General features: G+C 40.9%; 1 protein-coding gene and 1 long non-coding RNA gene across 3 annotated transcripts in view; one reads left to right on the top strand and one right to left on the bottom strand.

Moving 5' to 3' along the window:
- The window catches only part of LOC116272764 (secretogranin-3), a 39,569-nt gene extending 13,885 nt beyond the window's left edge, over positions 1–25,684 (top strand). The window contains exons 8-12 of the mRNA XM_031661551.1: positions 770–886; positions 4,204–4,287; positions 5,993–6,130; positions 17,801–17,881; positions 24,091–25,684. Coding sequence (XP_031517411.1) covers positions 770–886; positions 4,204–4,287; positions 5,993–6,130; positions 17,801–17,881; positions 24,091–24,209 — 539 coding nt within the window. The 3' untranslated portion in view covers positions 24,210–25,684. The remainder of the gene's footprint in view (positions 1–769; positions 887–4,203; positions 4,288–5,992; positions 6,131–17,800; positions 17,882–24,090) is intronic.
- LOC116272765 lies at positions 12,958–24,095 on the bottom strand. 2 transcript variants are annotated; one of them, XR_004181339.1, is made up of 3 exons: positions 23,866–24,095; positions 19,555–19,782; positions 12,958–13,126 (listed from the first exon to the last, which is right to left on the bottom strand). It is a non-coding gene; the product is annotated as an uncharacterized LOC116272765 (long non-coding RNA). The 2 variants fall into 2 exon arrangements; XR_004181338.1 differs by lacking the exon at positions 12,958–13,126 and having other exon boundaries at positions 18,929–19,782.
- Positions 25,685–27,383: the final 1,699 nt, after the last annotated feature.

Here is a 27,383-nt window from a genome sequence, read left to right on the forward strand (position 1 = left end):
TTTCCATTTTTATTTACTTTTGAGTAGTTGAAATATTTTTACTATACGCATATATTCTTTCAAATGAAACAAAGATTAAAAAGTAACATCTTGTTCAAAAATCAATTTTGCATTTATAAACTAAAACTATGTACGTTCTTATTTTCAATTAAGAAAATTAAGCTTCATTAATGAATAAAGATTGTTCTTGCCCTCAAAGACTTACCACCTGAGTAGAGAAAAGTTGTTAGCTTGCCAGTCTTCTACCCTTCCTTTTGAGTTCATGTTATCTCGGGTTGAAAACTGAGTCTTTATCATCTACTCTATCAGCAAAATATTTTAAAAGAAATTAAACTCTTTTGGAGAAGTTATAATTGCCTATTTCTGAAAAAAGTTCAGTATAGCTGTATCTATCTTACCCTATATTTCCAATCAAGCTTAGATTTTTTTTGTAAGTTAAATATATATGGTTTTAGCTATAAATATAGAGAAAAATATTTCAGTAAAATACTGTAACTAGTGCTGGGTGTGGTGGTGTTTACCTATAGTTCCAACTTCATGGAAGGATCTCTTGAATCCAGGAGTTTAGTCTGAGACTGTAGTGAGCCATGATGAGACCTGCAAATAGCACTGCATTCCAGCCTGGGTCACACACTGAGACCTCATCTTTGGGAAAAAAAAAAAAAACAACCCCAAACAAACAAACAAAAAGATGCTGTCCTTTATAAACTGACATTGAAAGAGGAAGCTATCCCCCACTAGTTTTAAGTTATTTTGTTCTTTCATATAGAAAAAGAAGCAAAAGAGAAAGAAACACTGATTACTATCATGAAAACATTGATTGACTTTGTGAAGATGATGGTGAAATATGGAACAATATCTCCAGAAGAAGGTGTTTCCTACCTTGGTGAGCTCCTATGTGGTTTGTTTCTACTGTGGTGGTTTTCACTGTTCAAAGTAAATTAGGGACTTGGCAATAATGACCTCATTAATTTGATAATTTATGCCAAAGCTTCCCAGATCACCTGGGTAGCAAGAATCAACCAGTTTGATAATATATGCAAATAAAATTAACCAGTTTTCAACTTTTTATCTTTATAGAACCAGCTTGAGTACAAATATTTCACATTTATTAATTGTCTCATTAGCATTTTCTAGTAATCTTATGGAGACAATTTTATAAAAATTTGACTCTAGGCCAGGCACGGTGGCTCACGCCTGTAATCCCAGCTCTTTGGGAGGCTGAGGCCGGCGGATCACCTGAGGCCAAGAGTTCGAGACCAGCTTGGCCAACATGGTGAAATGCCATCTCTACAAAAAATACAGAAATTAGCTGTGTGTGGTGGTGCACCCCTGTAGTTCCAGCCACTCAGGAGGCTGAAGCATGAGAATCTCTTTGGGCCCAGGAGACTGAGGTTGCAGTGAGTCGAGATAGTGCCACTACACTTCAGCCTGGGCCACAGAGAAAGACTCTGTCTCAAATAAATAAATAGGAAATAAATAAAATAAGAAGGAAAGAAAAGAGGTTTAATTGGCTCACGGTTCTTCAGGCTGTACAGAAAGCATGATACCAGCATCTGCTTGGTGAAGCAACTACTCATGGCAGAAGGTAAAGTGGGAGCAGGCATGTCACAGCGTGAAAGCAAAGGCAAGGGTAGGGGAGGTGCCACACACTTTTAAACAATCAGATCTCGTGAGAATTCACTCACTATCCGAGGACAGCACCAAGGAGATGGTGCCATTCGTGAGAAATTGCCCCCATGAACCAATCACCTCCCACCAGGGCCCACCTCCGACATTGGGGACTGTATTTCAACATTAGTGTGGGGGGAACAAATATCAAAACTATATCAGATAGGGTTATCCAGAATTACTCTGGATGAACCTCATTTTTTTTCTAAATGAAAGTAGTTTTACTGGTTTTTTCCTTGACTGTGAAAGAGCATGTTTATTTTCAAAAGTCATTCAATGCAAAAAGTACTAAAAAGAAAGTGAAAATCACTCACAACATCAACACTCTGGTAACATCTTGGTTTATATTCTTCCAAATGTTATTCTGTGTGTGTGTGTGTGTGTGTGTATACCTATGTCATTTCTTTCTCTTATACAACAAAAAATAAGCTCATATTACACATAGTGCTTTGGGGCCTACTTTATTTTTTTAACAGCAGATCAAAGACATTGTTTTCATATCAACAACTGTTTCATATCAATACCCTGTGAGTCAGAAATTCCACACTTAGTCAATTATCCTGTGGAAATAAATCAGAAATGCCTCAAAGGCTTATGTGCAAGGCAGATATTCCCACTGTCACTTATAACTGTGCTGCCCAATATGGTAACCACTAACCACAAGTTCCTATTTAAATTAAGAGTAACTGAAACAGAATTTAAAATCTAGTTTCTCAGTTGCACTAGGCCCACTTCAAGTGCCCAGTTGCCACATGTAGCTAGTAGCTACCGTATTGAACAGTGCAGAAATGAATACAGTCATCATTGCAGAAAGTTCTATTGGACAACATTGGCTTGTAGGAGCAAAGCAGTGAAAATAGGCTAGATACTCCACAAGAGAAGACTATCTAAAGTAAATTACTTATTTATTTTTATGATAGACTATTTAAATTTTATTCTAAAGGTTTGTGTTTTTAAATAATTTTATCTGCTCCTTACATATGCAAAGTAAATATTGTTTATAAATATATATGTATTACATACATATTAATGTATATGTACATGTTTGTATACATATATGTATTAAGTGTGTGTGTATAACTTTGACAATTAGAGCTTGAGTTATGTCTTTAGGAATTTTTCTGTATAAGCACATTGGCTTTTGACTTCTGCTGCCGTGGAGAGCCACCCTTATATCCCCAGGGGCTCAGGGCAGCGTGGGTAGAAGACGATTGACCAGCCTCCTCTCCTCCCATCCGAGCTAGTGACAAGCAGTGATCTGCCTTTCTATTCTGGCCTCAACAGTATATCAAGATTACAAATGTTGCCAGGTATGGCAACTATTTCCAAGAAGAAAGCAATGCATTACACATTAGAATATATTAATTATCTTCTTAAAATAGGGGTAGGGCAAAAGGAGTTTACTTGGGGAGAAAATATACAAAGTAATAATAAGATCCTTACAAACTAATTGCAAAGACTTGCTTGTTTGTGAATGGTGGAAAAGGCTCATCCTAAAATAGTGTAGTGAGATAGCTATGTGACTGGTTGAATAGCTAAGTACAAAAAGTGTGGTTTCTAATTAATCGTCTACCTTGAGGAAGTCACAGTCTAGACTCCTGTCTAGCAACACTTAATATGATACTACTCCAAAGAGCAGAATTAGAACAAAGACAAGGATACAGAGTGCAGCTTAATATAAGTAGGGAAATGATCCCTAAGATTACCTGACAGTAGAACTTTCTTCCTCATGAATTAGTGAAAGCCCTGAAAGACAGAAATCCAACTGTTTGGCTTAAGCAAAAAAGGAATTTATTGCTGCATATAACTGGAAAAGTCTAAGGAGTGACGGGGTAGCCTGGCTTTGGGTTTGTGAATTCCATCAACAGTGTGAGGAACTGACCTTATCTCATCTCACAGCTCCGACTTTTTGTGTCTTCATTTATTCCAGACAGATTGCTCCCTGTGGGAACAAGATGGCTGGGACAGTCCCAATCTCACCTCCTCACAGCACATCAATCCCAGTGGAAAGAGAGCCTCTTTCTACCAGTGGTCCTACCATTGAGTCTCACTGACCTGGATAGGGTCCTGGGCTCGTCCTTGAATTATAGCCCAGGTCATGGAAGACCCTGTTTGTCATTCTAGGGTATTCTAGCACTAGTGGAGTCAAATGTTCTGAGAGTGAGACAGTGGTAGGTTCCCCAGAGAAAATTCAAGGTGCAGTTACCACAAGGTGTTGAGTAAGTCAAACTCCAAGTATCCACTCTAATTCCCAATCCTGGAAGTGTTCTAGCAGTGGCCACAGAGATGTAGAAGTGACTTCTGCAATTAGCTGAGTAGGAGGCTGAACTTGAGGATTTCAAATTATATGTCTTTCCATCCTGAGAGTCTATGATTCTCAGAAATAAAATCCAGGTCAAAACACCTTACCAGCGGTGTTAATATTTTGGAGTTGCTATTGTGATATTTCTGGTGCAATGTAAACATTTTTAGTAAAAATTTGATGTCATCTCTCAGGGAATAAAATTATATTTCTTTCCTTCCTCCCTCCAGAAAACTTGGATGAAATGATTGCTCTTCAGACCAAAAACAAGCTAGAAAAAAATGCTACTGACAATATAAGCAAGCTTTTCCCAGGTACGATTATTAAACTATTTTTCTAACCTTTAGAATAATAACCATTTTGAGTAGTAAATAATGAACTTTAATAAACATTAATACAAAATTACAGATTTTGAAAAGTGTTAAAATCTGAAATGCAGCCATAGGATTAATGAGATGTGACCTTGGTTATTTTGTGGCCAATCACAGCACATAAATCTGACCTCAAAAAACATTGAAAAATAATGTAGATCTTTACTGAAGATTCTTGGAGGTGGCTAGGAATCTTAGGTGGACAGGAAAAGGCTACATCACAAAACTGAGCAATCCGTCCTAAAATTCTCCTTTAGGTATCTTCTCTCACTAGATAACGACTTCTCCAGACTACTGTCCCTGGTCATCTGTCCACTCTCCACTGTCCCACCTCCTGCTCTCGCCTCCCAGGTCTTCTCTCTCCCCTGGGATGGTCTGTGCCCCTAGGTAGTGCGCTTTACCCTCGCTCTTGATTTCATCAGTTCCAAACCTCCACCCATCACCCTACTCTGCCCATCAAACCCCAGGAAACTGAGCTATGGAAAGAAGCCTCCTTTCAAGGAGGAGGGTGGAACAAAAAGAGAAAAGTTTGCAAATGGCAGATTCTTTTTTAAATTTGTTTAACTATTAATGACAACCAAAAATTGCAAATTGTTATACTTTGACTCTTTGTCCCTATCACAGAAATCATGTACATATTCTTGATGGCATAGTATACAGCCCTTTAAAATGTTTTCAAGCAGTTTTTAATTACCTGGAAATATCCTTCCATAATAATGTTAATGACACAAGCAAAGAACAAAATTGTACCACAGCTGTGAAAAAAAAAATATGCATCTCTGTATATACCGCAGCACACTAGCGGATGTTTGATATCAGACAATAACTGATTTCTTTCTTTTCTTCCTATTTTTCTACAATAAAAAAACACTTTATTTTAAAAGTTTACTGTTAGACTGCTTGAGGTTCCAAATATTTTATTGGCTACAGAAATGCATTCAATTGTTTCCAAATGGTTACCTACTTTAAGTTTTATGATTTTTAATTCAACAAAGGATTACTACATGGAAATATGGTTATTTTAAAGTGAGAAGGGAGCAAGAGTTATTCTCTTTTGACAGTAAGAGTTCAAGTCTCTTCTTCAAATTTAAGGTTCCTAGGGGTAAAGGAGTGTGAAGAAAGGAGCAGAAGGAGAGAAGTCCTCCCATAGCCCCAGATACTTAGGTGTGACTCTGAATAATAGACTGTCCTTCAAAAATGCAATGTCAAGGAGAGATTGGGCAGCTATAGAGTTATTATCATTTGGAATCAAGACCCACCAAATATACTTCAGAACCTGACATATCCTGGCTTGATCACCTACACTGATTAAAGTAAGACAAAGAATATATGCCCTCTAATGGCACGGTGTGGCAGAAAGGAAAAATTACCAAATCAGAATTCAGAAAGCTGGAGTGAGGTGGGGGCGATATGTCTGAAGTCAACTCACAGGATGACTTTAGACATATCTCTCCCCTTTCTGGGCTTCAATTTCCTCTTCTGTGATATGGGGTTAGAGGATTGGATTAGATAAGCACTAAGATCCCATTCAACTCAAAATATGATCTGACCTCAAACTGTACCTTGTCAATAAAGTTGATTTCTACTTTAGGAACCAATTAATAGATAGGAAATAGGGCTATGACAACAATGCTCAATCTGATTACAGCACCATCAGAGAAGAGTCATGAAGAAACAGACAGTACCAAGGAAGAAGCAGCTAAGATGGAAAAGGAATATGGAACCTTGAAGGATTCCACAAAAGATGATAACTCCAACCCAGGAGGAAAGACAGATGAACCCAAAGGTATGGGATTGACAGCTCTAGGTTAGCAATAAAATTGGGAAACAAAAGCTTTCACCACACAAGGTAGGGTGATCCAAAGAGCAAGCTCCACCACATCTGAGAAATTGACACAATCTGTATAGAACAGGCTTAGCAGGTGGTATCTTTATTTGAATAGCAATCTTTTTTAATGGTCTTGAGTCTCCTGGGATGGCAAACTGATTTCATCTTTTGATAGTCTTTAGTGTTCAATGGACTTTTCTGTTTGGGAAGGAATATGTATGACCATTAGTGCATTGTTTAATGTGTAATTTATAATCTTACGAATTTATTGAGCAATATTTTTAAATTTACTGAATACTCCTCTAAATAATCACATACTACTTATTCAAAAAGATCACCAAAATTTATGAATTTGACCAGGCGCAGTGCCTCATGCCTGTAATCCCAGCAGTTTGGATTGCTTGAGCTGAGGGTTTGAGACCAGCCTGGGCAACATGGAAAAACCTCATTTCTACAAAAAATGCAAAAATTGGCCAGGTATGGTGGTGCATGCCTGTAGTTTTAGCTGCTCAGGAGGCTGAGGAGGGAGGATCTCTTGAGTTCAGGACGTGGAGGCTGCACCTCTATACTACAGCCTAGGCGACACAGCAAGGCCCTGTCTCAAAAAAAAAAAAAGAAAAATTAAATTTAACAAAGCAAAATTGTAAAATGATTTAACCAGTGATTGTAACTTTAAACACTTTTAAGGACTTGATAAAAATAACAAATTCAACATATCAAATTTCCTTAAATAGTATAAATATATCTATGAAATATATAATGCAATTTACATCTTCTTAGGATTTTTTATTTTTTTTTTGCGATGAAGTCTCCCTCTGTTGCCCAGGCTAGAGTGCAGTGACGTGATCTCAGCTCACTGCAACCTCTACCTCCTGGGTTCAAGTGATTCTTCTGCCTCAGCCTCCCGAGTAGCTGAGATTACAGGCACGCACTACCATGCCCTCTAATTTTTTGTAATTTTAGTAGAGATGGGGTTTCATCATGTTGGTCTTGAACTGCTGACCTCAAGTGATCCCCCCGCCTCACCCTCCCAAAGTGCTGGGATTACAGGTGTGAGCCACCGTGCCCGGCCATCTTCCTAGGATTTTAGAAACTTTACCATACCCATAAAGAAAAAGACTCGATGAGGTTATAAGTTCTAAATTGTTATCCCTTTGATTTCAGGTCTGAATGTGGGATCTAGTTGTATAGTTCAGTGGTTCAAGTCCCCTTGTTACAAAGTTGTGCTAGTTACATCGTGGAAATTTACATCTCTATGTCTCAGATAGATATTATTTTTCTGAAACTCAACGTCTTTACCAGAAGTTGTGAACAAATGGTTCGAACCTACCTTATTTTTCTGTCATTATGATATATTGACATCTTTGATATAATTGGAACCTTATTTATGTCTTATCACTTGAACTCAGGAGGTGGAGGCTGCACCACTGTACTTCAGCCTGGGTGACACAGCGAGATTAATGTCTCATTAGTAGGTTCATCTACAGAGTTTATTCTTTAGGAGCTGAGGCAGTGGGTCAGTGCTCTCTTGGGGGAGGCGGTGGAGGAACCCAGCTAATTTATCATCTGAAAACATACCACTGGACTCTCTGAAAAGGGATTTTCATTGGTTATGCATAACCGTCAGTGGCAGTGAATAGGTAGACTTTTTCTTATTCCTTGTTATGATATGATATGAGATCACAAGGACCAATCTTGCTCATGGTATAGCTCTTAATTTTGAAGAGACTGGCCCACTTAAAGGTTCCCCACCCAGTATCTCCTGCTAACACAAATAGAAGCAGGTTCCTATTCACCCTTAATAATAGACCCATGCTTAATGTCTGTGTATGAAGTAGAAGAGAAACAAACTAGCTATGTATTCAATACCTTGAAACTCAACAATACCAATAAAATTACAAACTATTTCCCTTTTATATTACTACTACCTTTGCTAACACTTTATGCCTAAATTGGTGTAGCTTGGGCAGTGGGAGCTCCCTAAATTTCTCTTTAGTCCTTGTAGTACATCGTCTTTGCTTGCTAGCAACAATGGGATATTCTACACCCACTCTGAATTTTCCTTTCCCAAGACTTGAAATCAATTCTCCTTGAAGGAGTTCTGGTTCCTTTTTGTAGAAAAGACTTGTAGAATTGGACACCCAAACCTGGGTTATACGGGTTCAAATGAGTGGTAATAGTGGCAAAAGATGCTGCTTCTATTTCAGCTATTGGGACTTTTTTGAGACAGTGCTGAAAAATATAATTTTTCCTTAATGTATCAAGTTTGTGTCGATTTTTCCTATCTTATACATTTTTATATTTTTGTATCCTTCTTTTCTCTAGCATGGATTTCATAGACCATCACAATTTTTTCCTACGTTTTATATTTTCCTACATTTTACATTTCCTACATTGTACATTTTCCTATATTTTTTTCCTACATTGACATAGCTGACGTGTCCACTCCAGTTGCTTGGTAGTGGCCCATGTTGTGAAAGTTTATGATATTGTATCTGGGTTCAGGAAGAAAGAAAGCTGTAATGATCAATTAATAATGTTTGTCCTGAGCAAGAGTAGGCAGAACTGATGATATGTGTGCCATGTTTGGGAACCTTGTAGAACAGTCAGGCCGCTTTGATACTTCCATTTAACCCTAAGTCACTCTGGATGGGTGGTAAACTCTTTTTTAAAAATATATATATATATCTTTTTGAAATTGTGGTACAATGTACATAACAAAATTTACTATCTTAACTATTTTTAACTGTACAGTTTTGAGGCACTAAGTACATTCACATTGTTTTCTTTTTTTTTTTTTTGAGACGGAGTCTGGCTCTGTCGCCCAGGCTGGAGTGCAGTGGCCGGATCTCAGCTCACTGCAAGCTCCGCCTCCGGGGTTTATGCCATTCTCCTGCCTCAGCCTCCCGAGTAGCTGGGACTACAGGCGCCCACCACATCGCCCGGCTAGTTTTTTGTATTTTTTTTTGAGTAGAGACGGGGTTTCAACGTGTTAGCCAGGATGGTCTCGATCTCCTGACCTCGTGATCCGCCCATCTCGGCCTCCCAAAGTGCTGGGATTACAGGCTTGAGCCACCGCGCCCGGCCATTCACATTGTTTTCATACCATCACCACCATCCATCTCCAGAGCTCTTTTCATCTTGCAAAATCGAAACTCTGTACCAATTAAACAACACTTTTCCATTCCCGCTCTGCCCACTCCATGGCAATAACCATTCTGTTTCCTGTCTCTATGGATTTGACTACTCTAGTGACCTCATATAAGTGGAATCATATAACATTTTTCCTTTTGCGACTGCCATATGTAACTCAGCACCATGTCCTCCATGCTCATCCATGTTGGAATTTTCTTCCTTTTTTAAGGCTGAATAAATACTTCACTGTATGTGTATGCCACATTTCATCTATTTATTTGTCTGTGGACACTTAGGCTGCTTCTACCTCTTGGCTGTTGTGAGTAATACGGATATATATATATATAGGTATACAAATGTCTCTTTGAGCTCCTTCGTTCAGTTCTTTTGGGTATATATCCAGAAGTGGAATTGCTGGATCATATGCGAATTCTATTTTTAATTTTTTGAGGAACCACCATACTGTTTTCTGTAGCAGCTGCACCATTTTAAATTTCTACCAATAGTGTGCAAGAGTTCCAGTTTCTCTATATCCTTGCTTAGATTTTTTATTTCTGGATTTTTTTTTTTATCCTAACAGATGTGAGGTGGAGGATGAACGGTAAATTTTTAAAAGTAGCTAACCAAGAAAAGAGTGGCCTGTGACCTGAGACAGAGAACCAGGAACTGGGCAGCATAGAGCATTACAGCTTGGCTCAACAGAAACCCAGCATGCCTCAATCATCCCCTCTGGAAGTGGCCCACGTATAGCAATCGTATTTCCCTAGAACCCAGTGAGCCATAGGCTACGTCCTTTGACTTGCTGGGGTAACGTTCTCAGTGTTTTAAACACCACCTTCTATCGCTGTGCACAGGGCTGTAGGAATGCGAGCTGACAGATCTGTTTGGCTTCTTTTTAAGAAAATATTATGTAAAAAATGAATATAAAGGAGATGATTCTCAGTAGTCCACTATGGCCTATTTAGGATGTGAGTGTTTGGAGACTAATTCCCTCTTCATTGGGATTTCCATCAGATAGTAATGGGGAGAGAGGAACAGAATAGACTAAAACTCTATCCATTTACTTTTTTTTTTTTCTTTCCCCCAAGACAGAGTCTTGCTCTGTCGCCCAGGCAGGGGGAGTGCAATGGTGCGATATCTGCTCACTGCAACCGCCACCGTCCAGGTTCAAGCGATTCTCCTGCCTCAGCCTCCCAAGTAGCTGGGATTACAGGCATGTGCCACCACCCCCAGCTAATTTTTGTATTTTTAGTAGAGATGGGGTTTCACCATGTTGGCCAGGCTGGTCTCAAACTCTTGACATCAGGTGATCCATCCAATCCATTCAGCCTACCAAAGTACTAGGATTGCAGGTGTGAGCCAACACGGCCAGCCTAGGGTTATTCTTTGCAATGGCTCTCCTAAAACATTAAAAAGAAGGCAGGAATTTGGGGTTAAAATTAGTCCCTCTGCTATTGTTCAGAGATGTAATTTATTCATGTTACCCTTGACCCCATTACTCTGGGATAAGGACAACTGACTCTAATACAGTTTAGAAAACACCAACTAAGTTTAAGCCAAGGACTAACAATTTCTAAGAAAAAAATGTAATTAATCCCCAAAAGGACATACCGACATATATCTTTGTGTTCGTAGTTGTTTTATTGCATTTTTCTCAAGGGCTATTTTGCTTCTCCGTTATGAAACCCAGTGAGAAAACACCCATTGTCTGTAGGTAGAAAAAGAAAATCATCCGTCTGAGTGGAGGCAGGGTTGACTGGGTTTTCTGGGACAGTTATTCAGCAAGAAATAAACACTTATTCCAATGGCATGCCTAACGCTGTGCCTAGGAAGCAGCTACAGAAGGAATATAAGAACCAATTCCTGCCTTTGAGGACTCAAGCAAGCTTTGAAATGGCCCAAGAATAGTCCTTAACCCATATGCCGGCAAGTGCAACACAGGCCACATACATGCACACATATCCCACTTATTGATGAGCCAGACATATGTAGAACAGGATCCCTTCAGGACAGAAAGTTGGAGGATGTTACAGAGTAGAATAAAGGATGAGGTAATGGTCCAGCTAAAACCACTTACGGAAATAATTATAAGCAGAACACATTGGCAATAGTATCTGTGGGGAGTCTGTTTTGGCCTTGCAGTGTGTGAAGTGATAGCCTCATCTAACCACAGCAACCGTTTATTAACCATGCCTAGCATGAACTGGGTCCTGTGAGGAATGTAAGTCATAATAATACTCTACATTTATATCATGCTTCAGTTTACAAAGCATGTTTCTATGCATCTCATTTCCAGCTTAATGTAAAAAACATCCAACTTCATTACCAATGATGAAAAATGATACATTCACCTTTGAAAATAGTTTAAACTATTTAAACTACGGTTTCCACAGGGACCCACATTAAGAATAGTGTTTTTCAATGTTGGTCTAGTTGTTTGACTGATTCAATAATTATTCCTAAATTTTTATGGATATTCTAATAAATTATAATTTATTCTAACTTCAACCAAATCTATAAAGTTGCTTAACTTTTCAAGTAAATTGCTCTCTGAAGACCAAAGAAAACTGTTTTCAAACTTTATTTCATAATCTAAGTGTGGCTCTTTTTGCCAGTTGGATGTTTACTCATTCACATCTGTTCTGTGGGTCACTGAAAGTCTTTTTTTTTTAATCATCCAAGGGATGAGATAAGCGTTATAACACCCATAAACTCACTCCAGTGCTATCATTTAAGTTTATGGCTGGACAATAAAATTAGGTTGGAAAAGGTGATCTCTAAGGTAACTTTCACTTAAATGTCCTATCATCGTCATATCTTTTTTACAGGAGCCAGAAAAGTTAGCCTATTTAATAAATTGATAATAAATTGCCTAATTCATGTGGATACACTTATTTTTTAAGCAACATGAGAGAATTCACGCCTCCCTTCAAGTCTCCGGGGATTCTGCTAGAAATGTCCAAAAATCAGGAGTCCAATATTCTCCCCTGGGAGTCAGCAAGTGGGTGAGGAAGTCCCAAGTCGGCTTGGGAAAGCCATATATCAATATGGATTTTTCAAGGACAACAAAAGGGAATTTCTTTCTATATGTACAAATCATGAGTCTCCTTTTTAGCATTCACCCCTTGATTTACAAACCAGTAAAACAAGGCCCAGAAGATGAGCGACTTGCTCAAGACCTCATGGCCAGAGTGGTGGAGCTGGCCTTGAACCCATGTTTCCTGACTCTTCTTCCAGTGCTCTTCCAGTCTTCCATACTGCATCTAATGGGCATGTAAAATGTCATCATTATGCAGAATCTTGAATCTCACAGCTCTGTGGCCTGTGTCGGCACCCATGCATCAGTATCAGTTGCTTTGCTTCATCCAGTTCAAAAGTGCAGTCATGTAATCTTGGCATAATTTTAAGTATTATATCAAACTTTAATTTTTATAAACACTCTTTTACAAAACCTAATGTCTTTAGTACATGCAGTATGCAATAGGACAACCTGATTGATTTATACACTTTCCCCAGAGGGAGACAGTCAGGACAGCATAGCAGAGTAAGGACAAATTCATGTTTAGAAAAGATATTTTTCTCACAGTGTTAAAAACCAGAACAGCCAGAAAAACAAGGCTGCATCTTGATTCTGGCCCTTTTCCCATCTGCTTCAGCGTATGTTTTAAGGCTTGTGCTCTATTACCTCAGCCATGAGCTATTTTTTTTTCCAAAGGAAGATGAAATAAATTGAGGAAAAAAATAGTCCAGCTTTCCAAAGTCGACTCTCCTAAGGTTTTCAGTGCATACTGTGTAAATAGAAGATTTGCTTTACAGCTCCTGCAAAGAGAAAAGTCAATATGAGCCAGCTGCTTTGCTCCAAGAGCAAAAGAGTACCTGATATGATTCCCATTGTTGCCAAGGCTCTTGTAAGCGTGTGGAGGTCTTAAAACTGGTGGCAGTGGTTCCCAAACTTTGCTGCACATTGGAACCACCTCGGGATCATTAAAAAGTACAAATGTTTGGTCCCTAGTCCCAGATATTCTGATTTAATTGGTCTGAGGAGCAATTTGGACACTGGGCCTTTAAAATTTTTCGCTAAGTGATTTTAATGTGCATCAAAGTTTGAGAACCACTGCCTTGTCAGCCAGTTTAACAACAATGGCAGGCACTCAATTTCTCTAGTCTAAAAGGTGAATTTGACCCAGCCCCAGTCATTAAAGGCTCCATATTAATTTTGGTTCAAAACCAGGCTCTGACCCTGTATTAGTTCCCTCTCGTGCTGCTAATAAATACATACCTGAGACTGGGTAATTTGTAAAGGAAAAAGGTTTAATTGACTCACAGTTCCTGAGGAGGCCTCAGGAAACTTATACTCATGGTGGAAGGGGAAACAAACACATCCTCCTTCACATGACGGTAGGAAGGAGGAGTGCTAAGCAAATGGGGAAAAGCCCCTTACATAACCATTTGATCTTGTGAGAACTCACTCACTACTACAAGAACAGCAGCATGGGGGTAACCGCCCCCATGATTCAATTACCTCCTACTGGGTCCCTCCCATGACACATGGGGATTATGGGAACGACAATTCAAGATGAGATTTGGGTGGGGACACAACCCAACCATATCAGACCCTCACTTAGCTATGTCGCCTTGGGCATGTCATTTAACCTCTCTGAGCCTTAGTTTCTTCATGAATAAACTGAGAAAATATTTAATTAGTAGAATTCTATGAAGAATGACATATGGATATAGTATACCTATCACACTTGTGTCTTAAATGTTCTGATATAGCTGTCATTTAAGTTTAGAATCCATTACATTTCAAGTCTTTCAAATAAATCATTCATTGTCACTAAAAAAAAAAGGGTAGAGATAAATCTATGCCATTTATATGTTTTTTTAAGACGTCGTTTCCTAGTTTGGATTCCATGCTCACTGGGCAATCTTCTTTTTTTTTTTTTTTTTTTTTTTGAGACAGAGTCTTGCTCTGTGCCCCAGGCTGGAGTGCAGTGGCGCGATCTCGGCTCACTGCAAGCTCCGACCCCCCGGGTTCACGCCATTCTCCTGCCTCAGCCTCCCGAGTAGCTGGGACTACAGGCGCCCGCCACCTCGCCCGGCTAATTTTCTTGTATTTTTAGTAGAGACGGGGTTTCACCGTGTTAGCCAGGATGGTCTCGATCTCCTGGCCTCATGATCCGCCTGCCTCGGCCTCCCAAAGTGCTGGGATTACAGGCTTGAGCCACCGCGCCCGGCCTCACTGGGCAATCTTCTAATTGCAATTTGGCTTCTGTATAGAAAGCCTTCATCCATTTACTCATTGACAAATATTTCTTGAGAGCTTCCTCTCTGTCAGTCCTTGTTCTAGGCAAGAGGGTACATCAGCAAACAACATATTTCTAAGGGAGGAAGACAGTAAACTTAATAAATTATATGCTACAGTAGAAGGTGATAAGTAGTCACCTTCCGATGGATAAAAATAAAGCATGAAAGAGGATGAGAATGACAGGGTGTTCTGTTATAAATTAGGGAAACTGTCCTAATCATATGTTAGGTACTAAGATACTAGTCTTACTAGAATTGCAGTCCAATTTTCTTTAAGCTATAGTAAACGCATTCTCTGTTGTGAGTTGATAATGTCAATATAGTGAATAAAATAGCTTTTCAAACATTACATACTGTTTAAAATTCCATACCATTTTTATAGGTAGTGGGTTCCTGAACAGAAAGCAGCCTAATGTAATAATGCTGAGACCTTTAATTTATTTTTCTTTTGAGGCAGAATCTGGCTGTGTTGCCCAGGCTGGAGTGCAGTGGTGCAATCTTGGCTCACTGCAACCTCCACCTCCTGGGCTTAAGCAGTCCTCCTCCCACCTCAGCCTCCTAATAGCTGGGACTACAGATGCACACCAGCACGCCTGGCTAATTTTTTTTTTTTTTTTTTTTTTGGTAGACATGGGGTTTTTCCATGTTGTCCAGGCTGGTCTCAAACTCTTGAGTTCAAGCCATCCACCCACCCCGGCCTCCCAAAGTGCAGGGATCACAGGTGTGAGCCACAGAGCCTGGTCAAGGCCTCTATTTCAAACTGTCTTATGTTGAGTTCCCTCCAAGGCATGCACTAAGAGAAGGATTTGAGGTGAAGTAGCTTCATTGGGAAGTGACCCCAGGAAGCACCACTGCAGGGTAGGTACATGAGCACGAAGGGAAAGAAGCCAATATAAGGTGTGATAATGACCAAACTTCAGCATCAGCAACTAGAGCTCAATCCTATTGAAAACTTCAGGGAAACAGTAGAACATGCCTGAGGATCAAAAAAGGTGATGCATTGATCTACCCATTTCATCCGTTATCAGTAGAAGGCTGCTCTATTAGCTAGCTATGAAGAGGAAGGCACAAGAGTGGGCAATGTCTGCCCCACTATAGTGAAAACTTCATTTGTTTTTACTCTCCTAATTTGGAATTTTTAATGCAGTGTTTAAACAGAGCAAGCTGTGGTTTTCCTTCTCCCAAATAAGCTCTAACATCATGATATTGATATCAGAGAAGATAGTAGAAAAAATGCTTAAAATTATTTAAAGAACAAGACTATTTTCAGACATACTCAAAAGTTTCAGAAGTCCTAACTACCTAATGTGCGAATGACAAATTATTCATTAAAGCGAGCCCTATGGGGATCAGTAATTTGATTTAAACTCTTTAAAATAATGAAGTTGCATTGTTTAGAAATGGTCTGCACTTAGATTTCTTTCCTTGCTCAAAATGCCTTATCTAAGTGAATTAATTTGAAACAGAAAACACTGCATTTTTAAAATCATTATTTATGTATCTATTTATTAGTAGAGATAGGGTCTCACAATGTTGTGCAGGCTGGTCTTGAACTCCTGGCCTCAAGCAGTCCTCCCTCCTCAGCCTCCCAGACTGCTGAAATCAAGGCAGTTTCTACACCAACTATTGAAGCAACTAAGGACTAAAAATTGTGGATCTCTTCTGGTCCATTTACCCCTTTTTGCATAGGAGTCTCTGTGCTTCTTTGGGAACCAGATGACACAGATCTTCAGTGGTAAGGCAAGAGTAGGCTTCAAGATCAGGAAGAAAGATGCTCAGAAAGTCACTTAGGTAAACACAGTGGGGGCAATTGGAACACGGTCAACTCTTAGGGCAGTATTATTGTACATGGACAGTAGTTGGAGGTACCCAGGTTCAAGCCTGGCTCTGCTACTTTTTAGCCATGTGATTATGACTTTATGTCTCTGTGCTCCAGTTTCTTCATCTGTGAAATGGGGATGATAATAGGACTGCCTCAAAAAGTGAAGAATAAATGAGACAGTGCATTTTGGAGCATAAAGCAGTCCTCAGCACATGATAAGCACACAATACAGGTAGCTCAACCAAGAAGACTGTGCGGTAGAGTAGAGGTAACAGGGCTCAGATGCGGCTCAGAATGGGGTGGTCACCACACTGAGCTCGGCGTCTGTTGCTTCTGCAGAGGCCCTGGACTTTGAAAGCCTCTTTTTGTAGGCCATCTGGTACTTTCTAGAGACCTGGTTTCTTGGTGCTGACTCCCTAAGCTTTAGGGCCTCTCAAGCTTTCGGGCCTCACCTGGTTAAGAGAATGGCTGATTTCTTTGATACAGAACAAAGCAACATTGCTGTCCATGTCTGAAGGTGAGGTCTTATCCTGCAGATAATGCAGGTAGTGGAAACTAAGCAGATCAGAGTCCAAATGCCAGCAGTTATTTCCTGTGTAGCCTTAGCCTACTCACTTCGCCTCTCTGAGCCCCAGATTCCTCACCTCTCAGTGGATGGTAATATCCACTTGCAGACATAAGTGCAGGTAAAGGACATCAGAGAGCAGGTGCATGAGTGATGCCTGGTGTTCTTGTGCCACACTTGAGGCCCTTTGAACAGTGTTTACATCCTGGAGAGTTTTATTAGAACCAGTTCTAAAGTTTGCCATCCAAACCTTGAAGTGAAGCACTGGTCACCTCTTTGTCTAAGTTTTTACCTGTCCCCTGCCAGAATTGGGCAGAAGACTTAGAGCTGCTTACATAAAGCCACACATTTGGACTTTTAACTGAAGTGATGGAATCTTTAAGTATCTGCCACTCTCATTCAAGTCCTTGGCCTGATGATGCTCCTCAGTTTGGAAGAACCATCCCTAACCAGAAATGAACTAATCTAGGGGCCCATCTATCTAGTAAACCGAATCAAAACTCTTCTCTGCCAGGACATCAAGGTGGATTTATTTGTGTGTGGGAATCATGCCCCTTGACACTTACCAACTTGATTCTTCCTCCTGGAACCTCATCCCCACCTGCTCTCCTTGACCTAAACCCCTCAACACACAAACACACATATGCACATGCAAATATGTACATTGCCTAGTTAGGGAAACAACCTTGCAAGTGCTGCATACGTCTAATATTTGTGGTTTTGAACATAAGTGTGGTCTCTAAAATGAGATGTAGTGATATTTTCTGAGTGTTTGATTTCGTTCTCTTACCTCTTTCAGGAAAAACAGAAGCCTATTTGGAAGCCATCAGAAAAAATATTGAATGGTTGAAGAAACATGACAAAAAAGGAAATAAAGAAGGTAGGACCGGGTGTGGTTGTACATTGCAAACTTCACCCATTTGTCAGAGGGTCTTTCTATATAAAAATTCCCACAATCAAATTGACTGTGCCAAAGTCTCCCCACAGAGCCCAAAAAAGACTGAAGTCACCTCTCAGATGCAGAGGGGAACAGAACCTCCATTTCTCTTATTATTCAAATTAGCCTTTCAAGCAAAGACGTTTTCTTTTGTTTTACATTTTATTATGAAAAATGTCAAGCGAACGTAGAACTAATAGTATAATGGATCCTTGTGTCTCCAGCACCCTTCTTCAATAATTATCAAATGCTGCCAGTCTTGTTTTATTTAGCCCCCCTTTCTTGAAGTATTTTAAACAAAGGCATTTTCTGAGTACATATTTCATGCACCCTGCAGTCACAAAAGCAGTCACTCACTTATGTAAAGCAAACACAGAACCAGGCCCCGTTCTAAGTGCCAGAGATGCCCCGCCCGAGGAGTGCACAGCGTCATTAGAGCTACGGTTGGTCCTGCTCTGTGATGTCATGGATAGGTGTGTTACTGCCAAGGAGGCGAGAAGATGGGGTGGATCTTCATACCAGGACAGAGACAGTTGAGAGAAGGGCCACAAGAAAGCCCTTCCTGGAAAGTTAAGAATGAATCTGCCAAGTGAGGAGAGATGGAGGCAGAGGGAACACTAGGTACCAAGACATAAAGGGACCAAGGAGAGGGGTTGTTCTAGGAACTGGCCATTCATGTCCCCAGGAACACTGGATGTTTGTGGAGAAGAGCAGCAGACAGGGTTGGGAAGTGGGCAGAGGCCATGTCAGGAAGAGGTTTGTGCACCCTTCAGAGGAGGTTGGTTTTAGCCAAGAGAGCCTAAATTGGGGCCTAATTTGGTTAAGAACTGAGAAATCCATCTGGCAGCAGTGTGACTACAGATTGAAAAAATAAGACCCCAGAAGGCAGGAGAGAGATAAGGAGGCAAGACAGAGATCTGGAGCAGAAATATGGGGCTGTAAACCAGGGGACAACAGAGGAAATAAAAAGGAAGGGAGGAACTCGAGAGCTATATGGAGAAGGAGGATTCTAATATGATTCCCAGGTATCTGGCCAGAGCAGTTGCAAAGTGATGCCTTCCAAAGAAACAAGTAATGCTTCTCAAACTTTAAAGTGCATCCAAATCACCTGGGGAACTTCTTGAATATCCCACTGCCCAGGTTGCGCTGCAGCACCACTAAATCAGAAATTCTGGGAACAGAGGGAGAAAGAGGTATTTTCAGCACCCTCTTAGCTTGGGTCTTCTAAGTTGAGTGTGATGGCAATAATTATCGATATTCATGCATACTTTATTTGGTTCAAAATGATTTGAATTTCCAGGCTGTCAGTTATACTAAAATTGACATGAACTGTATTTCATCAAATCTGTCATTGATTAAAAATGCACCATTGTTTTATGTGCGATTAAATTACAACATACCATCAATGACTGCAAAGACTTTAAAATTAAAATGTTCATCTTAGAATCATTGTAATACACTGTGTACCAAAATACATTCCAAAGCCATGGTAAATCGTATGGTACATCAATTTGGAGTATTTGTTACTGTTTTCACTGATTAGCATACGAATCAGACTCCTGGTCATAATCAACAACATCTTGCAATTCAGTGTTCCCATTCCAGAAATGACCAACCTGGTGAAGCATGGAACTCTGGTGCTTGCATATGGAAGGCTCTGTTAGCAAACTTCAGAATAATAGCATTGGGTTCGATGCTCCCTTTTGTCTCCGGGAAATATGCAGTATGCTCTCTTCAAGACAGAAACTCTTTCTCCACTGCTCTCATATGTGCTCTGCTTGACTTGGGGTCATCTCTCAAAGCCTGTGGGGGATCTAGGTCCTAGGGCTATGCAGTGGCTGCAGCTGTATAAGCAAGTAGAATTACTATTAGCTCTGACCTTTCTTAACCATCGTTGCCACCCTTTGTTTGGTAAGGGACTGGGTGACCTGAACCCCCTTCTCAAACCCAGGAAAGGGAGGATCCATGTGATGTGATAGTGAGGATAATGAGAAAATCTTATGTAGCCTTGAAAAAATATGCTTTTAAAAAGTGAATCACAGCCCTTCTCTCCTTTGAGCCTTACAACCTTAAAACTTCCTTTAAGGTTGGCAGGATGGCTACTAGCTTATGTCTCCTAACACCCAGCTAGGGCAGAGTTGGCATTAGACCAAGGGGCCTTTCCTCTGCACTATGCCGGTTTTCCCACTGCACATAGTAATAGCCATGCCATAAACATACAATTTTTCCTTTTCAAAAGAAAGCAAAATATTTGCCTGTTTGTCCATTCAAATCACTGGACCTCTTCACATATGTCTTTGGGAGTCTCCCTCTGTCGCCCAGGCTGGAGTGCTGTGGCGCCATCTCGGCTCACTGCAAGCTCCGCCTCCCGGGTTCACGCCATTCTCCTGCCTCAGCCTCCCGAGTAGCTGGGACTACAGGCGCCCGCCACCACGCCCGGCTAATTTTTTGTATTTTTAGTAGAGACGGTGTTTCACCGTGTTAGCCAGGATGGTCTCGATCTCCTGACCTAGTGATCCGCCTGCCCCGGCCTCCCAAAGCAGTGGGATTACAGGCGTGAGCCACCGCGCCCAGCTGGGAGTCTGCCTTTTATTCCATTAAAGATGTTGACACTGCAGCCTATTCTGCAGAGCCAGCATTAATGAACCAGTAATGAACAAGAAGTGCCCTTTGTGCCTTAGGGGTCAGGAATAAAGGAATCATCGCCTTAGGTGCAGTGCCCACAAAATGTATGTTCAGCTTCGTTCTCTACTTCATGCCTGAGAGAATGGGAAAAGTGAAAAACAAAAACAAAAGGGAGCATTTATTGAACATTTGCTCTGTACCTGTTAGATGTTTTATAGTCAGTACTGCAAGGCTATGGAATGGTCAATCAATGACCAGCATTCAGAACCTGACTCTACCACTACCTGAACAAGTGACCTACCCCCTCTTTTCTGTTTCTTCATCTCTGAAATGAAGATACTAATGCTTACCCATGAGTATCAAAAAAACAACCCTCAACATGCTTTTTCCTATTCTCTCACTCAACGCAACAATCAACACAGAAGACTTCTGTGACCAAATGTGTGGGGTTTTCTCCCCACCACCAAGCAAGCAATCAATTCTGCAGCCGACACCAGCTGGGTGTCTGCCAATTCAATTCCAACACTATCTACCTAGAGACAGCCTCAGACATCACAGGGTGAGGGCGCAGTCCCAAAGGAGTGCCCCCTCCTTCCCACCAGTTGCATGTCCAGGCCTCTGGAACAGCTGGCTGACTGGCTGCAAGTTTTGGTTTCCACAGCCTCCTCTTAGGGTTCAGTTAATTTGCTAGAGTGGGTCTGGTGTGGTGGCTCACACCTGTAATCCCAGCACTTTGGGAGGCCAAGGTGGGAGGATCACTGGAGGCCAGGAGTTTGAGACCAGCCTGGTCAACATAGCGAGACCCCATCTCCACAGAAAATTTAAAAATTCTGGCCGGGCGCGGTGGCTCAAGCCTGTAATCCCAGCACTTTGGGAGGCCGAGACGGGCAGATCACGAGGTCAGGAGATCGAGACCATCCTGGCTAACACGGTGAAACCCCATCTCTACTAAAAAAAAAAAATACAAAAAACTAGCCGGGCGAGGTGGCGGGCACCTGTAGTCCCAGCTACTCGGGAGGCTGAGGCAGGAGAATGGCGTAAACCCAGGAGGCGGAGCTTGCAGTGAGCTGAGATCCGGCCACTGCACTCCAGCCTGGGCCACAGAGCAAGACTCCGTCTCAAAAAAAAAAAAAAAAAAAAAAAAATTCGCCAGGTGGGCCAGGTGCAGTGGCTCACACCTGTAATCTCAGCACTTTGGGAGGCCGAGGCAGGTGGATCATGAGGCCAGGAGTTTGAGACCATCCTGGCCAATATGGTGAACCTCTATCTCTACTAAAAATACAAATATTAGCTGGGCATGGTGGCACGTGCATGTAGTCTCAACTGCTTGGGAGGCTGAGGCAGGAGAATGGAGTGAACCCGGGAGGCAGAGCTTGCAGTGAGCCGAGAGCGCCACTGCACTCCAGCCTTGGCGACAGAGCGAGACTCCATCTCAAAAAAAAAAAAAAAGAATTAGCTAGGTGTGGTGGTGCACGCTTGTAGTCCCAAGCTACTCAGGAGGCTGAGGCAGGAGGATCATTTGAGCCCAGAAGTCCAAGGCTGCAGTGAGCCATGATCATACCACTGAATCCACCCTGGGTAAAAGAGTGAGACCCTGTCTAAAAAAAGAAGAAAAAGATTGCTAGAATTCAGTGAAATGCATTTACTGGCTTACTAAAAGGATATTTTAAAGGATACAAATAAACAACCAGATGAAGAGATACACAGGGCAAGGTCTGGAAGAGTCCAGAGTACAGGAGCTTCCATCCTTGTGGAGCTGGGGTGCACTAACCTTCCGGCATCTGAATGAGTTTTTGTTCACCTTCCCATCAGCCTCCACGTGTTCACCTATCTGGAAGCCCCTGAACCCTGTCCTCTTGGGCCTTTCATGGAGACTTCATTGGATAGGCATGATTGGCAACCATGTAGGAATGTGATTGGACAGAAAGGGCATGCTCTAAACCCAGTAAGGCCTGTCTCTTTAGATTCTTCTTGACCTCTCTGTGCAGCATTCCTTCCTCCAGGGTACAGGGCAGGACCCTCTATGGATCAAGGGTCTTATAACCCACAATCAGATTAGAGTCCTGCCTTGGCCGGGTGAAAGGAGGGCAGGTCAGAGAAAGAATCTGCTTCCTGAGGCCTTCTTCTCAGGCCCAGAGTGCCCCAACATTATGACAAAGGGCTGAAACAAGGGCTATGAGAGTTATAAGCCAGGAATCATGGACACAAATGTAGATAGATAGTTAGATGATGGATAGAAAGAAAAGAAAGAAAGAAAGAAAGAAAGAAAGAAAGAAAGAAAGAAAGAAGGAAGGAAGGAAGGAAGGAAGGAAGGAAGGAAGGAAGGAAGGAAGGAAGGAAGGAAGGAAGGAAAGAAAGAGAAAGAAAGAAAGATGTCATAGGGTACAACCTCATGGGGTTTTGTGGGGAGCAATTAAGGTGATGGCTGTAAAGTGCTCAGTGCTGGGATTTCTCCTTCAATCCTCATGGCTGTCCCCTAACAGGGAGCAGATGTCCTGCTTGCCGGAGAGGAAATAAGCCCTGTCTAAGCCTCACTCACTTAGTGATTGTAGAGAGGTCCTTCGTGGTTCATTTTCCTTTCTCATAGGAGCTTAAGGACACCCAAGTGACCCAGGCTCAGATTACATTCAGGCTCACTAAGGGTGGCTGCTAAACCACCCTTTTATACCCACTCTCCCCTTTCTCTCCTCCTTACCAATGAACAGAAAGCAGGGTTCTCTCTAGTTATTTATAGCTATAATTGCTTAATATTTAAAGGATCAAGAGAAAATGGGGGTTTTTAAAACTTTCAGCAAGGTGTCATAGGCAGCCTTCTTACCTGGAAATCTTTATTTTTGGTGGGTGTCTTGACAATTTATACAGATTTTGTTTGTTTGTTTGTTTAAGTAGGACAGAGGAACCAAAAAGAGTTTACAGTTTGGCTTTTTGCTCCTTGCATACAATTCAAATAGCATGAAATAAAGTAACTCTTAATTTGAAAAAAAAAGTGGTTTGTCACATCAACAGGGACTTAAACCTAGTGTAAGTCAGGAAGTCAGAACACCTGGTTCTGATCATAACTTTTACTACCTATGTGACCTTGAACAAGGCACTTAACCCCCAAGTGTGGTTTCTGGACCAACAGCATCGGTATCACCTGACAGCTGTTTAAAATACATAACCTGGATCCTCACCCCAGACCTACTGAATATGACTCTGCTGTTGCCCAATAGCCCCAGGTGTTTGGTATAAACATTAAAATTTGCAAAGCCCTGGTCGTGAGCCTATTTCCTGTTTGGTCAAATTGGAATGGTATGACTCACCTGAACATCTCACAGGGTTGTGATGAAGAGCAGATAATACATGTAAACATTATTTTATACCGCAAAGTACTGCACAAATGCCACGAATTAAAATGTCTCCCAATGTGAAAAATGGAGAATGGTAATTGTGTTATCATATAAAATGCTTCTCAGTTAATGGTAATCACTGTAATGGGATTGTCCTTTCCTGATCTTTGTTCATGATGCTGTAATAATATTTTCCAGATTATGACCTTTCGAAGATGAGAGATTTCATCAACCAACAAGCTGATGCTTATGTGGAGAAAGGCATCCTTGACAAGGAAGAAGCTGAGGCCATTAAGCGCATTTATAGCAGCCTGTAAAAAATGGCAAAAGATCCAGGAGTCTTTCAACTGTTTCAGAAAACATAATATAGCTTAAAACACTTCTAATTCTGTGACTAAAATTTTTTGACCCAAGGGTTATTAGAAAGTGCTGAATTTACAGTAGTTAACCTTTTACAAGTGGTTAAAACATAGCTTTCTTCCCGTAAAAACTATCTGAAAGTAAAGTTGTATGTAAGCTGAGATTTTGTATACAGAATCCTTATTTCCTCATAGACTTATATTTTATAATCAGAATATGTTGCTTTGAAAAAGCCTCTAATGGACTGACCTTAAAACTCACTGTCTCATCCACACAAGCACTCCCTGAAGAATTAAGTGGGTTCTGTTTTCAAGGTATGCCAGCTACCAAAGCACCTTGCAGAGTATGTCTATTACAGGATGTCGTTTCCACTAGCAGTTCCCTTTGGGGAGTTGAAGTAAATTCACGTTTTCTCAAAGTCTTGTAGCTTTGGAGGAGCTATCTGCTTTTCTGGCTGCTTTTTAGCTGGCTTTTTATTAGGCCCAGTGACATAAAAAGGATCCAGGTAAATGGGTATAGGATTTGCTGGATTTACTGACAATTTCGCCCTGCTCTTAACACTTCCTATTAGTGACTTTTCAGACTTAAGTTTGCTTATAGAGATATTTATGCACTCTCTAAGAAGACAAATGAGGTCATAAACACTGCATAAAGCAAGGTAAAAATGTATGCCACATCTCAGTTATCTAAACTGGATTAGATCCAAGCCAAGGTTTCCCAACAGAGAGCAAAGGGCCAGGCAGTAGGGTAGAAATTGAGATAAAAATCATTCCTTCCTTGTGATCCAAAGCTGGTAGAGCAGCTTCCCTGGAGGAAAAGGTTAATGAACTTCAGGTCCCTGCAACTCAGCCCCCACCACAAACACAGCCCTGGAAACATACAGTGGCTTAAGGTCCTCTTGAAATGTTAATAATTAATGTTCCCAAACCAGAGAATGCTTTGAAAATGTATTACTCGGTGTAAATTAATTACATACATATTTTTCTATATATTTACTTCAAATTGTAAAAATAACATAATGCTTTGTGTATTAGAGTGAAGCCAGCCGGACTTCCTGGGTCGAGTGGGGCCTAGGAGAACTTTCCTGTCTTACAAGAGGATTGTAAAACGCACCAATCGGTGCTCTGTAAAACACACCAATCAGTGCTCTGTAGCTAGCAAGAGGTTTGTAAAATACACCAATCAGCGCTCTGTAAAATGCACCAACCAGCACTCTGTAAAATGCACTAATCAGCAGGATTCTAAAAGTAGCCAATCGCAGGGAGGATTGAAAAAGGGGCACTCTGATAGGGCAAAAAGGGAACATGGGAGGGGACAAATAAGGGAATAAAAGCTGGTCACCCCAGCCAGCAGCGGCAACCTGTTCTGGTCCCCTTTCACACTGTGGAAGCTTTGTCCCTTCGCTCTTCAAAATAAACCTTGCTACCGCTCACTCTTTGGGTCAGTGCCATCTTTAAGAACTATAACACTCACTGCAAAGGTCCCTGGCTCCATTCTTGAAGTCAGCAAGACCACAAACCCACTGGCAGGAACCAACTCTGGACACATTAGCTGTCACTGTTTCAAACAGTCTTTGACACCTGCATTGCTGTCCTGAATGCCACTACCTGGTACCCCACCTTTTGGTGGGGACTGTGGGGGAAAGCTGTTTTCTTCTCCCATCCTCTCCAGAGAGTTGCAAAAACAAACAAAAGCCAAAGCCTGACACACACACACACACGAACTAAACTCAGTATGTTCTAGAGAAGCCAGTACCCATCTGAGAGTGGGGACAGGGAACTAAAAACACCTTTGTCCAAATAACACTTGCCAAAACACAGTGAATCAGACTGTTTCCATGAGTCATCTTTGATAACATGACTGACTCCGATTCAGCCATACCCAAACAGGCTGCGTGTGCATCAGACAATAAACTGGCGCTGGCTAAAGCATTTTATCCATTCACTTTTCTATAAAGAATCTAAATAAGCAGTATTTTTAAAAATAAGAAACGTACTTAGGGAGTTTACTATGGTTCTCAAAGCACATTGGCATTCATTAGCTCCTATCCATAACCAAAACAAAAGGAAGATCATCAGTCCGGTTTTATGAAAGAGGAAACTGGTTCACAAAGGGAACAAAAGCACAGGATATGCTCCAGCTCATGCAGCCAAGAAATGGTAACGTTGGGATAGAACCTAAGTTTCTTGTCTCTTAGCCCACTCCAGCGATTCTATGTGCAAGGTAGGGACTAAAGTACTCAGTCCAGAATAGTTTAACTGTGGCCACAAAGAATTCCAAGTTACTAATAACTTGAAGACGACCAACGTTTTGGCTAGAGAATGCTAAGAGAGACCTTAAGCAAGAATAAAATACTCAGAAAAAAAATGTTTTTGAGATTGTGGTCTTAATTTCAAATTTGAGCTGTTACGTCTTTTGGATTACTCTCAAATTTCAGAACATTTTATGTTAAATGGCATGATAACTCTACATTTTTAATGGTTCCTAGGCCACCACAGATGTTTGTTTGAACCTTTTCTTACACGCATACCTGTTTTTCTCCTCTTATTTTTTTTCATTTAGGTCTCTCTTCATCCAACTAACTCCCCACAGTTCAGGTAGTGAATACAAGAAAACAGCAAAGCATGATCAAGAGGGTACCCTATTTCAAAGATCCTATAATGTGAGAAAAAAAAGACAAGACACAGGGATTATGTATGTTAGGAACAAACAAAAAAATCAGCAAGACAAGGGCTGACAGCTACTGTTTCCCATTGATGCAGCAGTTGGTCAGCCTCAGGGGTTGGATATATGCAGTTCTAATTCTGCAAGCTCTGATGCATTAACACCTAAGGGCACTTGTTTCTTGCTTAATGGATGAGCTGGAGAAGCACAATGAGGGAAAGAAAACAAGGGAAGATAAAAGAAAGAGACAGGAGAAAAAATAACAAAAAGAAGAAAGTGAAAGTATTTTTGCTATGCTGGGATGGGGTAGATATGGGGATTTTTTGTGGAAGCCTAAAGATTTATTTAATCTAACAGTTGAACAGAAATTGAGACCAAAACAATATTTAATTATAAATGATATATTGCTTAAAGTGTACTACTGTAATCTATACATATAATAAAGACCAATTAAATTATGAGAATAA

This window comes from Papio anubis, unplaced genomic scaffold (genome assembly GCF_008728515.1).
Source record: "Papio anubis isolate 15944 unplaced genomic scaffold, Panubis1.0 scaffold187, whole genome shotgun sequence".
In the NCBI taxonomy this organism is placed as follows: Eukaryota; Metazoa; Chordata; class Mammalia; order Primates; family Cercopithecidae; genus Papio; species Papio anubis.